General features: G+C 42.6%; 1 protein-coding gene across 3 annotated transcripts in view; it reads right to left on the bottom strand.

Annotated features, from left to right (window-relative positions):
• The window catches only part of TTC28 (tetratricopeptide repeat domain 28), a 630,964-nt gene extending 619,883 nt beyond the window's left edge, over nt 1–11,081 (bottom strand). For all 3 annotated transcript variants that reach the window (XM_078435589.2, XM_078435590.2, XM_078435591.2), the window contains exon 1: nt 10,864–11,081. In XM_078435589.2, coding sequence (XP_078291715.1) covers nt 10,864–10,965 — 102 coding nt within the window. In that variant the 5' untranslated portion in view covers nt 10,966–11,081. The remainder of the gene's footprint in view (nt 1–10,863) is intronic.
• Nucleotides 11,082–13,908: the final 2,827 nt, after the last annotated feature.

Genomic DNA, 13,908 nt, shown 5'->3' with positions numbered 1-13,908 from the left:
TCCAGGCTCCGAGCCATCAGCCCAGAGCCTGACGCGGGGCTCGAACTCACGGACCGCGAGATCGTGACCTGGCTGAAGTCGGACGCTTAACCGACTGCGCCACCCAGGCGCCCCCCTTTTTTTAATTTTTTTAATGTTTATTTATTTTCGAGAGAGAGAACACGAGCACAAGTGGGGGAGGGGCAGAGAAAGCCGGGGAGAGAGGATCCAAAGCAGGCTCTGTGCTGACAGCAGAGAGCCCATTGCAGGGCTCAAACTCAGGAACTGTGAGATCATGACCCCAGCAGAAGCCAAATGCTTAAACAACTGAGCCACCCAGGAGTCCCTACTGCTTTGTTTCTAGTAAGAGTTTCATTATTTTTGCCCTTATGTGTGGGTCTTTGATGCATTTTGAGTTTATTTTTGTGTATAGTGTGAGGCAAGGATTCAAATTCATGCATGTGGACATCTAGTTGTCTAACACCATTTGTTGAAAAGACCCTTCTTTCCCCCACTGAATGGTCTTTACACCATTGTTGAGAATCAACTAACCATAAATGTGGGAAATTTACACAATTTACACAATGGACTCTCAATTACATTGATCTATGTTATTCTAATGCCAGTACCACATTGACTTAATTACTATAGTTTTATAGATTTTAAAACAGGGAAGTGTGAGTTCTCTAAGTTTGTTCTTTTTCAAGATTGTCTTGGCTATTCTGGGTAGCCCACACTTCCATCTGGATTTTAGGATAAGCTTATAGATTTCTGCAAAAAAAAGGCAGATGGGATTTTGATAGGGAATGCACTGACTCTGTACATCACTTGGGGAAACACTGCCATGTTAAGTTAACAATGTTAAGTCTCTGGTCCATGAACATGGAATGTCAAGATTAGACATATTCTTATTTTATCTTTTTTTTAACGTTTATTTACTTTTGAGAGAGAAAGAGTGCAAGCCAGGGAGGGGCAGAGAGAAAGACACCCCAAGGAATGTAGTTTTAAAATAAGAATACATCTGGAGCATATGATTCCTACGATGGCTAACATTAGAGGACAATAATCTGAGTAATTTTCACCATCAAAGTGCTATTCTTCATGCAATTCTACAAATGCAATGAATATTGACAAACTTTTCCTACCCTTTGCTGAACTAAGTTATAGTAAGTTAAAACATTAATTACCATGGCAATTTTTAAACTTCCACAATAGTAAACTTACCCAATGATAGCACAGAAATGCCAAATGTATAATCATGGAAGGAGAAGCCACATACAATTATATGCCTTCCCTTGCTTAACACTCACTATTAAAAAACGCTAACCTATTTTTTACCCTTGCAAAATTACAACACAAAGCCAGGTTTGCTGTTACTTAGACCACCTATTTTTTTTTTTTTTAATGTTTATTATTTTTTGAGAGAGAGAGAGTGTGTGTAAGCAGGGGAGGTACAAAGAGGAAGATACAGAATCCAAAGCAGGCTACAGGCTCTGAGCTGTCAGCACAGAGCCCAATGTGGAGCTCAAACACACAAGCTGTGAGATCATGACCTGAGCTGAAGTCGGACGCTTAATCCACTGAGCCACACAGGCGCCCCAAACACCTGCTATTTCTTAGCAATTCTGCGCTTTATCCACAAAATAGTACCACATCCTCATTATAAATTATCATTTGTCAACCAGAATCTCAACAAATCGTATTTCAGATTGCTGGAAGTTATCTTTTCTCTATTCATCATTTAAAATAATGCATGTTAGGGGCACCTGGCTAGCTCAGTAGAGCATGTGACTCTTGATATCAGCGTCATGAGTTTAAGCCCCACATTGGGCATAGAGCTTACTTAATTAAAAAAGAAAATACCCGGGCTCCTTGGTGGCTCAGTCAGTTAAGCGTCTGACTTTGGCTCAGGTCATGATCTCATGGTCCGTGGGTTCAAGCCCCGCTCCAGGCTCTGTGCTGACAGCTCAGAGCCTGGAGCCTGCTTTGGATTCTGCGTCTCCCTCTCTCTCTGTCCCTCCCCCACACGTGGTCTGTCTCTCAAAAATAAGTAAATCCTAAAAAATAAAAAATAAATACCCAGTAAAATAATGCACGTTCTTCAGACTGGAATATCCTCCCTTAGAGGTAATATAGCCTCAAGATGAAAAATAAGGCAATTAGAGACACACTGTCACATCTATTTCCCTCCCCCATTTTCTGTCCTACTCTCTAGTTACTGTTACTGCCTTATCAACCTCCTAATACCACTTCTGACCTCTAGTAAAAGGGACTAGTTAAAAAATAAAAAGACACTACAGCAAAACTTGGTTTGCGAGCATAATCCATTCCAGAAACAGGCTTGTAATCCAAAGTACTTGTATATCAAAGCGCATCTCCCCATAAGAAACAATGGAAACTCAGATGATTTGTTCCACAACCCAAAAATATTCATATAAAAATGATTACACTACTGTAATATAATATAAAATATAAAGAAAATATGAACAAAAATAAATTAACCTGCACTTACCTTTGAAAACCTTTGTGGCTGGTGTGAGGGAGACAAGAGAGAGGAGGGTTATTATTGTGCAGGAAAACTTTCACTATCACTAACTGATGCTGACTACAGTACAGTATTAATAAACTCTTGTCATCTACTGCATTTAATGTACCCGGCAATAAGGCAGCAGAGGAAAGGGTCTGTACCTGCAGGCAGCCTGACCCAGAATGAAGCAAAGCATTCCTAAGTTTGCTCTTGTAGCAAAAGCAAAGGACTATCCCTAGGTGCTTCGAAGGGACAAAAAACACACTAGTGCCAGTTGTGGGCCCCTTCCGACGTTCTGAAAAATTACTGATTTCTGCTAAACACCATGGCCTGAGACCGAGCATCTGAGCATGGAAGATGATCATCCACAGTCCCGCAGGGAGAGACAGAAAGAGAGAAGAACCACTGGGCTCAGTTGTGATCATATGACGTTCGGCATCACGTACTACTCATATTGCAAGACATCCCTTCTTTATGAAGTTAAAACTGATTAGAAATGTTTGCTCATCTTGCGGAACACTCGCAGAACAAATTACTCACAATCCAAGGTTTTACCATATCACCACTGCTTTCCCATTCTCAACAGCAAGAAAATACTAATGATAAAACGAGCCTTATGTTACAACGGTAAATTGTATGATCTAGTCAAAAAATTTAACTTGTATCCATGAAGTCTTTTTATACAGTGCCTAGTTCATAGTAAACAGAGGAACAAGATAAATGACACCACGTGTAAACCACCAGAAAAAGCCAGAAAATAGGACATTCTTTAGGACAACTGTTTTGGTCTGTTTGATGAGTCAGTGTTATGAAAAACGGGACCATGTGAGATTAAGAGAGACTTAAGTGACAATAACTAAGATATGAGTAGATACTGATTCTGGATTAGATCCTAGATTAGATACTGATTTTGACACAAAATCTTTCAAGAATATTTTGGGACAGATTGGGAAAACAATAATTGAATAATGCAAAAGCACTTAGTAAGAGGAACTACTTAAATGGAAAGTGGGGGGTGGATCAACTGAAGAAAAAACATTTCAAAACAGTACCTACATATATTTATCACACAAACCAGCAATCCCATTCTTAAATACTTACTCTTATATATATATATATATATATATATATATATATATATATATATAACACTCATATATATATATATATATATATATATATATATATATCACACAAAGACTTGTATGTGAATGTTCATAGCTCTCTTCACAATCACCAAAAACTGGAAAAACATGTCCATTAACTGGTGAATGGATAACAAATTGCAGGACACATAAAATGGAGTAGTACTCGGTAATAACAAGGAACAGTCTATTACTTCTACTGACTGTGGTGGTGACTTCAAAACTATATATATTTGTCAGAATTCACACAACTACAACAGAAAAGTATGGGCAAGGTCTAAGGCCAAATGTTGATATATATATGTGGTCACAATTTCTATATTGCCTTGGACCTCTGAGGACTAGATCTTAGCAAAATGAAAGGGTTTGCTGACTTTGGTGGTATTAAAGTTCAACATATCTGGGATATACAAACTCAAGTCATTTGCAAATTGATCATGAATGTCCCTCAATGTCCACTGAGTGTAGGTGTAACTCCTATATTATTCTCATTGTTACTATTTTGAATTAAAAATGAAGAATGATTCTTGGGGGGAAAAAAAAGAACTCACATAAGTATACACTTAAAATTAGTAAATTTTATTGTATGCAAATTATACCTACATAAAGCCAATTTTTAAAGTTTATTTAAAATTTTTAATCTAACTTAAATTTAATTAAAAATTTTAAGTTTACTTATTTATTTTGAGAGAGTGTGTATGTGAGTAGGGGAAGGGCAGAGAAAGAGGGAGACAATCCCAGCAGGCTCCATGCTGTTAACGTGGAGCCCGTGGCAGGACTCAATCCCATGAACCATGAGATCATGAACTAAGCATGAAATCAAGAGTCGGATGCTTAACTGACTGAGCCACCCAGAGGCCCCATAAAGCTGATTTTTAAAGATTATTTTGTGTATTTTTATCTTGTCTTAGTTGAAATACCTATAAACATTTGTGTATATGTATGCAAATATTGTTGGATAAAAAGATGCACAAAAAAGTTGAGAAAGATATGTATTTAAAAAATTTTTTTAACATTTACTCATTTTTGAGGGACAGAGTGCAAGCAGAGGTGGGGCAGAGAGAGAGGGAGACACAGAATCCGAAGCAGGCTCCAGGCTCTGAGCTGTCAGCATGGAGCCCAATGTGGGGCTCAAACTCACAAACCGTGAGATCATGACCTGAGCCAAAGTCTAAGGCTTAACTGACAGAGCTACCCAGGCGCCCCAAGAAAGATACCTATTTAGGTATTAATAGTAGTAATCCCCATATTGGTAGTACTATAACTTTATTTTTTTTTCTTTGTCTTGTCTTTTAAATTATTTTAAATTGTTTTTTAAATTTTATGCAATGTATATGTACAACTGTCATAATAATAAAAGGGTTTTTTTAAACAAAGATCAATTTTGATTTAAAATTTTTAATTTTTTTTTTTAACGTTTATCTATTTTTGAGACAGAGAGAGACAGAGCATGAACGGGGGAGGGTAAGAGAGAGGGAGACACAGAATCTGAAACAGGCTCCAGGCTCTGAGCTGTCAGCACAGAGCCCAACGCGGGGCTCGAACTCACGGACCACAAGATCATGACCTGAGCCGAAGTCGGCTGCTTAACTGACTGAGCCACCCAGGCACCCCTAAAATTTTCTTATAGACATGTCTATGAGTTATCAACCTGTGGTTTTGTGGGTTGTAAATTTAATTACAGTTGTGAATTTGGAGGTAAGTTTTTATTGTCAAAATAATATTTACAAGGTAAATAATTATTTTCTTTGGATCATAGTGAATACACATTCAATGAATATGATATGTTCCAGCATCATATTTGGATTACACTGTGTCTCTGTTTTCCTCCCAAATAGCAACCTACTCTGGCTACTGAAAAAAACACAAAAATAAGAGTAATATTAAATTTAAGCATCAGGTTTGGCTCTAACAGAGTTTTGTTTTGTTTTCAAGTATTTATTTATTTTTTTTTTTTAATTTTTTTTTTTAATGTTTATTTATTTTTGAGACAGAGAGAGACAGAGCATGAATGGGGGAGGGGCAGAGAGAGAGGGAGACACAGAATCTGAAACAGGCTCCAGGCTCTGAGCTGTCAGCCCAGAGCCCGACGCGGGGCTCGAACTCACGAACCGTGAGATCATGACCTGAGCCGAAGTCGGACGCTCAACCGACTGAGCCACCCAGGCGCCCCAAGTATTTATTTATTTTTGACACACACACACACACACACACACACACACACACACAGCCCCAGTGGGGGAGGGGCAGAGACGAGAGAGAGAGAGAGAGAGAGAGAGAGAGAGAGAGAGAGAGAATCCCAAGCAGGTTCCACGCTGTCAGTGAGCCAGAGCCAGATGTGGGCTCAAACTCATGAAACTGTGAGATCACAACCTGAGCCAAGATCACAAGTCAGGACTCAACCTACTGAACCACCTAGGTGCCACAGCTCTAACAGGGTTTTTTTTAAAAACAGCAATCGCTCAAAATAAACAAGAATTGTAACCATCAAATTCAATGAAAAATATATTCTGCTTTTAGGAGAAATAGGTAATAAAAGAACAGCACATTAATAAGAACTATAGTGTAAAAAGAAATATTTTTGAGTTACACTTTTATTATTTTTAATAACACTTACCAAAATAATGCATTATCAAATACCCTATATAGTAGCCTAGATTTAGGTAATTGCTTTTACAATACAATTGTGAGGTGTTAGAGACTATCTTTCACTACTCCTCAAGTACTCACAGGGATGTCTTAGATCACAGAAAAGTAATGGGGACAGGAAGAGGTTTGAGGTTTTTGCCTGTGGCTTTTCTTTGTGGCTTTGGGGTCTATAGGGGATTTTTTTTTTTTTTTTTTTTTTTTTTTGGTCTATGGTTTTGGGTTTGTTTGGGGAGCTTTTTTTGGTTTTGTTTGTTTGGGTTTGGTGTTTTGCTTGCTTTTTGTTTTTTGGCTTAATTTTAAATTGAGTTATTTTAACAGAATAAGATAACAAACATCAAATTCCCACCACATGTGAGACATTGTTCTTAATACCTATCAACATTTTCTCTTATTTAACACTTCTTTGGGATGGATATTACTGTTCCATTATACAAATGAGAACACTGAAATGTATAACAGGTAAGAATTGTCAAAACACATACAACTGGTAAGTAGCAGAGCCAAAATCTAGAAAATGTGAGCGGTCTACTACTAAATGATGAGATTAAAAGATTTATCCAAAATTCAACTATATTTCTTCTACATACCAGCAATGAACTAGTGATAAACAATAACAATATGAAATTTTAAAAACAGTTCCATGTATAGTAGCATCAAATAAAATACTAAGGAATAAATTTTTGAAAAAAGGTCAAGTCTTGGGCCTGAAAACTACAAAACACCAATGAAAGGACAGATTAAACACAATCTCTATAAAAATCCAAGCTAATTTTTTGGCAAAAATTAAAAAACTGATCCTAAAATCCATTAAGTAAGGGACCCAGAAAAACCAAAACAGTCTTGAAAAAGAACAAAGTTACAGGATTTACATTTAATTTCAAAACCTTTTACAGAGCTACTATAATCAAATAGTATAGTACTGGTAGAGGGTAGACAATAGAATAGAATTCAGAGTCCAAAAATAAAACCTAGCAGGGACACCTGGGTGGCTCAGTCAGGTAAGCATCAACTCGATTTCAGCTCAGGTCACGATCTCATGGTTTGCGAGATGGAGTCCCGCAGCATGCTCCTTGCTGACGACAAGGAGTCTATTTGGGATATTCATTCATTCTCTCTCTCTCTCTCTCTCCCCCTCCCCCACTCTCTCGTGCTCTCCCTCTCTCTCAAATAAATTAATAAACTTAAAACAAATAAATAATAAAAATAAAACCTAACACATAATCAGCTGGGTTTCAATAGGGTACAAAGACCATTCAATGGGCTTAAAAGCAATCCTTTCAATATATAGTCCTGGGACAACTGGATCACTATATGCAAAAGAACGAATGTGGACCATTACCTTACACCACACACAAAAATTAACTCAAAATAGATCAACAACCTCAATATAAGGGTTCAAAAAAACATAAACTCTTAGAAGAAAGCACAGGGGTAAATCTTCATGACCTTGGATTTGGCAATGGATCCTTAGATATGACACCAGAAGTATGAGCAGCAAAAGAAAAAATAAATAAATTGGACTTCATCACTTAAAAACTTTGTTTTTCAACAAAAGACAGTATCAAAAAAGTGAAAAGACAACCTACAGAATGGGAAAAAGTATTTGTAAATCATATATCTGATTATGGTTTAGTATCCAGAATATTTAAATAACTCCTACAACTCAATACAAATAACTCAATTAAAAAATGGACCAAGGATCTGAATAGTCATTTCTCCAAAGAAGATATACAAATGGCCAGTAAGCACACACACAAACTCCCCAATATCAGTAGTCAGCAAGGAAACGTAAATCAAAATGGCAAGGAGTTACGATTTTATAAAATTTTTTTTTTTTAACGTTTATCTATTTTTTGAGACAGAGAGAGACAGAGCATGAACAGGGGAGGGGCAGAGAGAGAGGGAGACACAGAATCTGAAACAGGCTTCAGGCTCTGAGCTGTCAGCACAGAGCCCGACACGGGGCTCGAACTCACAGACTGTGAGATCATGACCTGAGCCGAAGTCGGACGCTTAACCGACCAAGCCACCCAGGCGCCCCAAGGAGTTACGATTTTAGATCTACTAGGATGGCTAAAGAGAAACAAATACAGAGAGAGACAGTAACAAGTATTGGCAAGGATGTAGAGAAATGAACCCTCATACTCTGCTGGTGGGAATGTAAAACAATGTAGTAGTGCCATAGGAACAGTCAGCCAGCTCCTCAAAAGGTTAAAATAGAGTTACCATATGATCCAGCGATTAGAATATGCCCAAGAGAAAATAAAACATATGTCCACACTAAAACTTATACATAAATGTTCACAGCAGCAATATTCATAATAACCAAAAAAAAAAAAAAAAAAAAAAGGAAAATACCCACACGTCTATTGATGGATAAATGGATAAACAAAATGTGGTATATCCACCAATGGAATATTATCCAGTAATAAAAAGGAATGAAATATTTATACATGCTACAACATGGATGAACCTCAAAAGGACCATGCGGAGTGAAAGAAGCCAGACTACTATAAGATCACATCATGTGAAATGTCCAGAATAGCTCAATGCCAGCAGCTGGTCAAAGGGGAATAAAGAATGGTAACGTGCACGAAATTTCTTTGAAGTACGATGAAAATGCTCTAAAAGCAGATAATGGTGATGTTGGGCATAGAGTGAATCTACACTGAAAAGGTTAATTTTAGGGTAGGTGAATTACACCTCAACAAAGTTGAGTTTGTTTTTTCTTTTTAACACACTTAAAAAATTGCAATGATGGGGATGTGATGTACAGCGTGGTGACTATGGCTAATAATACTGAATTATATATTTGAAAGGTGCTAAGACAGTAGATCTTGAAAGTTCTCATCACAAGAAAAAAAATTGTAACTATGTATGGTGATGAATGTTAACTAGACTTATTGTGATCATTTTGCAAAATATACAAAAATTAAATCATTATGTTATACATCTGAAACTAATGTTATATGTCAATTGTATCTCAATTAAAAAATTTTTTTTAAATCCACATAAACTGCAAAAATGACTCAAAGAATAAAGAACCTAATTTTTCTTCCTCAGATGCAATCTCAACTCCTAAAGTCCTGTCTTCCTATATATTCATATTTTTCCAGTCAAAAAAAGAGAGTGAAATGAAATCAACTACTGAAATTCAAAAAAAAAAACAAAAAAAACAAAAAAAACTAGCCCTGAAATATCAAATCACTTTCAAACAATTCTACTTTAGCATTAACTCTGAACTAAACATTAATCTCACTTTCAAAATGTTGCATAAAAACCACAAATGCTCAGAAGGTCTAAGCAAATAGCCAACTTTTCTGAATAAACAGTAATTCAGATTTGCTTTGATAAAATGTAAATATTTACCTGCCTCAAAGGAACAAAATCCTTTAAGCCTAGTGTTCCCAAATGATGAAGAGAAAGAAGCACGCATTTTTTTTATTCAGGCGTTGTTTTAGAATTAATTTTAACACAGCTAGGGTATACAAAGTTGATAGTTTACACTAAGCAATGTATACTCTGATTTTGCCTACAACATAAACAGTCACAGAAGTTGGGACCTGAGAAAAATCACATTTTACAGTAAATCTGACAGAGATATTAATCTCAAAAGCTCCTGAAAATGTCTCAAGAACTCCTATTTTGGAAACTCTCTGAGTTATTCAGTCTTCCTACAAATAATGAATGACCATCTACCGTGTGCCAAGCACTGCGCCGGTACCAGGATGCCATGGTGAGCTCCAAACAACAGGTCCCTGGCTGCTGGAAGCTTACTCTGAAACAGTGCCTGTCGAACCTGCCTGATCCTAACAACTTGGGAGTGTGTTAAAAATTCAAACTCTGCTCCTCTGCCTTGGAGAGTCTGAGTCCACGGCCCTGGGAAGAGTTGTGACGCCAGTATTTTTACCAAGCTACGGATTGTTTCCTCCGCCTGGGCGGTTTGGGAAGCCAAATCCTCAGGGCCATCCCGTCCCGCCCTCTGAGAGCCACACCTCCAAAGCCCATTTTGCTCAGCATCCTTCACCCCGACCGATACCCCCAAAGGCACCATGAAGCCAGGAAGGATGTCAAGCATTCCAAAATCACGCTGCGCCGAGCCACCGACAGACTTGGTTGCTTCCAGGGACGGACCGCTTACTCCCTGTGATTCCACCTGGGGCTATCGGCACCTGAGTCTCCCAGGGCTGCACCGACACCTGTCTCCGAGCGGTTGCCATCTCCCTCTCCCGTGGGCCCTGGGCGGGGGGCAGCCGCCGCCCTGCGGGAGCGAAGGCAACAGGGGAGACGCGGTGCGCAGTAGGCGCCTACTGTATACACCCCCCACCCCCCCACCCCCCGACCGCGCGCGCGAGCGCGCACATACACACTCTTTCGAAACCGAGCTGGGCAGGCGGCGGACCGAATCCCGCCGCAGAACGGCGCGAGGCGGGACAACTCGAAGCCGCACGGCGGGACGGGTTCCGCCTCGCGGGCGCTCGTCAGTCGCCGAGGCCCGGCCCGGCTCGCACCGACGGAGTTTCACAAAGAAAGTCTCCCGGCCCGCGCCCCTCACGCACTCACCGGCGCCGGCGCCGGCGGCGACTCCGGCTCCCGCCGCCTACGGCTCCGTGCCGGGGTCGGCCCCGGTGTTGGCTCGGGAGCCGGCGGCGGCGACTGCTCCATCCCCGCGGGGCCCGGGCCGCGTCCGCCTCGAGCTAACGGTCCCGCCAGCTAGGCGCGCGCGCCGGCCCCGCGCGCCATGTTCCCGCCGTACCGCGCGCCGCCGCGGCAACCCACACCACCCCCCCCACAACCGCGCACGCGCGCACGCGCCGCACCAGCTCCCCGCGCGCCTCCGAGGGTCCCCCCAACCGCGCAAGCGCGCACTCGCCGCGCCCCTTCCCCGCGCGCCCCGCCTTGCGCCCTCCGGAGCCGGCCGCTGTTCCCGGCGTCGAGCCCACCCCCGCCGCACCCGTCCGGCCGGGCTGGAGCGCTCGCCGTTCCGTACTGAGCGCCGCCGCCTGCCGCACTGCGGACGACCCCCGGCCCGGCCCCCAGCCCCTGCACTGCCCTTTCTGCCTCTCCCGTCACGCCAGGCTGGCGGCGAGGGTCTGGGCCAGGAGGGAATTAGCCCTAATATATGCCGGGGGAGGAGGTGGGTGGAGAACGCCGCTAAGGTGATGAGATCCCCGTCATGGAAGTGTGCAAGCACGTGCGCGAGAGTTAGGTGGTACAGTGAATGCCCGTGTCCCCGGGACAGCCAGACTCAAGGCAGAAGCTGGAGCTCGAGTCCCACGTCTCCACCATCCTTTGCGTGATTCGGGTAATGTCTCTGGGGGCCTGTTTCTCCTTAATCAGGAAGGCCAACGACGAAGGCATGTTTGGAACAATCCAGGTGGTGCCGGCACCGAGCCTAGTACTTACCAATTGGTAGTCGGGAGACAAGACCTAAGTACTTTTGTGTACTGGTTAAAGCCAGGGGCTCTGGAGAAGGGAAGTCTCGGTTCAAGTCTGGCCTCCACCTCTCGCGAAAAGAAACCTTTACCAGGTGACTTGATTGAGCCACAGGGCCTTGGTTTCTAAATCAGCAAATGGGGAGAAGGGCAGTAATGCCTCACAGGGTCGACGTGACCTTTCAGATGATGCCAAGCTTTCCAGGCTTCTCTGGTACAATTCTGGCCCTATCCTTCCAAGACTCCTAAAAGTTTAACGAAAGGGGCTCTGCTCCCAAACTCTGTGGTATAATTAGCTGGGAGGGGTTCACTCAACCTTGGGGCTGGAGGGACTGTTACTTCCCACATCTTCGCTTTCCAGCCTCTGCCCCAAACCTCTCTGAAAACCCTGAAGTTGGCAGAAAAACAACAGCAGTGAATGTCTTCCCTACTAGAAAAAGTCTCCAAGGGTTTCTTGGGAGTTTGTAAATGGTTGAATTTATTAGTCTGACCTTTTACAGATACAAGTGACAACAATAATTCAACCTGGACTAGAACAAAAAGGGAAACCTATTTAAAAGCCCTGGGGTCGTACCACACTTCAGGCATAGCTGGATCCAGGTGATCAAGCAGTGACCTAAATCTTGAATCTCTTTCAGCTCTGCTTCCCTCCTTGATTTCTTTCTCTTACAGCTCTCTCCAGTGTCCGGGGCAGCACCAAGGTCACACATGACCAGGAAAGCAGGAGCTGTTTGCCAACAATCCCAGCCAGTCTCAGGGCTGACTTCCATTGTACTCATTTGGATTACAAGTCCTTACCTGAGCCAATCACAGCAAGATTGGCCAAACCTGGCTAGATTGAGCCCCTCTAGGAAGAGGATGGGGTCAGCCCTTCCAGAAGGACATGGGGTGAGGACGAGTGGGAGGAGGGATGCCTCTCCCAGAAAAATAGCAAGCCAGTTACCACAAGAGACATGAGGTGAGGACAGGCACAAAAAAGAATGGTCTACTGCACCATTATCCAGGCATGCAGCAGGCCACCGTGGGGCAACATTGCAAGGGAGTGGCAGTTACTTCAGGCACTGGGAAATGCCCCTGCACCTCTGCTCCCACCATCCACCCAGTCCTGACATTTCCCAAATGTTTGGTCAAAGGCATCTCAATTATCTGCCCATCTTGTGTGCCCTCCCCCTCCCCCACCCCCCACAAGCCCAACAGATTATGTTACTTCCCTGCTCAAGGACTTTCTGTGGCTCCCTCACGGCCACTTATGCGGCCCTCCCATCTTTAATGATGGAGGCCAACACGGATAGATTGCTAATCACATGCCAGGCACTTCAAATGGACCACCCCCCACCCCCGAATCCTCACAAACACCATTTGAGGTTGGTAGTTTTCTTGCACTCACCGTACAGATAAAGAAAGAAAAGCTCATCAACTCCAAAGCCAAAGTCAGGAAGCGCAGAGAGCTCAGATTCGCACAATACTGCTACCATTTATGTTGCCACCCCAGCTCCACTTGCTCCTTTCAAAGCCCTGGGCCCATCTCCAGGTGGGAGGCCAGTGGGAGGAGCTCCACCAGGGAAGGAAACCCTTGGCACCCCATCAGCTTCCATAGTACGGAGAGAGGCAGACCCTTAGCTTTACCATCTCCCCCTTTCTCCCCATACTTCATGGGAAAAGGAAAAAGAATTCCCTCCACAGAAAACTAGAGTGAGGTCAGAAAGAGGAAGTGGATGCCAGGTGGTGGCCCCAAAAAAGCAGCAGAAATCTCCTTATTGATGAATGTTAGCTTCCGGTGGTCTCTATAACAAATTACCACAAACTGGGTAGCTTAAAACAACACAAATTGGGGCACCCGGATGGCTCGGTCAGTTAAGCGTCCAACTTCGGCTCAGGTCATGATCTTGCAGTGGGTGAGTTCGAGCCCCGCGTCGGTCTCTCTGCTGACAGCTCAGAGTCTGGAGCCTGCTGTAGATTCTGTGTCTCCCTCTCTCTCTGCCCCTCCACTCACACGCTGTGTGTGTCTGTCTCTCGCTCCCTCTCTCTCTCAAAAATAAACATTTAAACACACACACATACACAAACTTATTCTCTTCTAGTTCTGTAGTTCAGAAGTCTGATACCATTTCCACTGGTGAAAGTCAAAGTGTAAAGGACTGTTTCCTTCAGGAGAGGCTGAAGGGAGGATCCA

Source organism: Panthera onca, chromosome D3 (genome assembly GCF_046562875.1).
Source record: "Panthera onca isolate mPanOnc1 chromosome D3, mPanOnc1 haplotype 2, whole genome shotgun sequence".
In the NCBI taxonomy this organism is placed as follows: Eukaryota; Metazoa; Chordata; class Mammalia; order Carnivora; family Felidae; genus Panthera; species Panthera onca.
The sequence above is the reverse complement of the archived record's forward strand: the minus strand, read 5'-3'. Positions and strand labels throughout refer to the sequence as shown.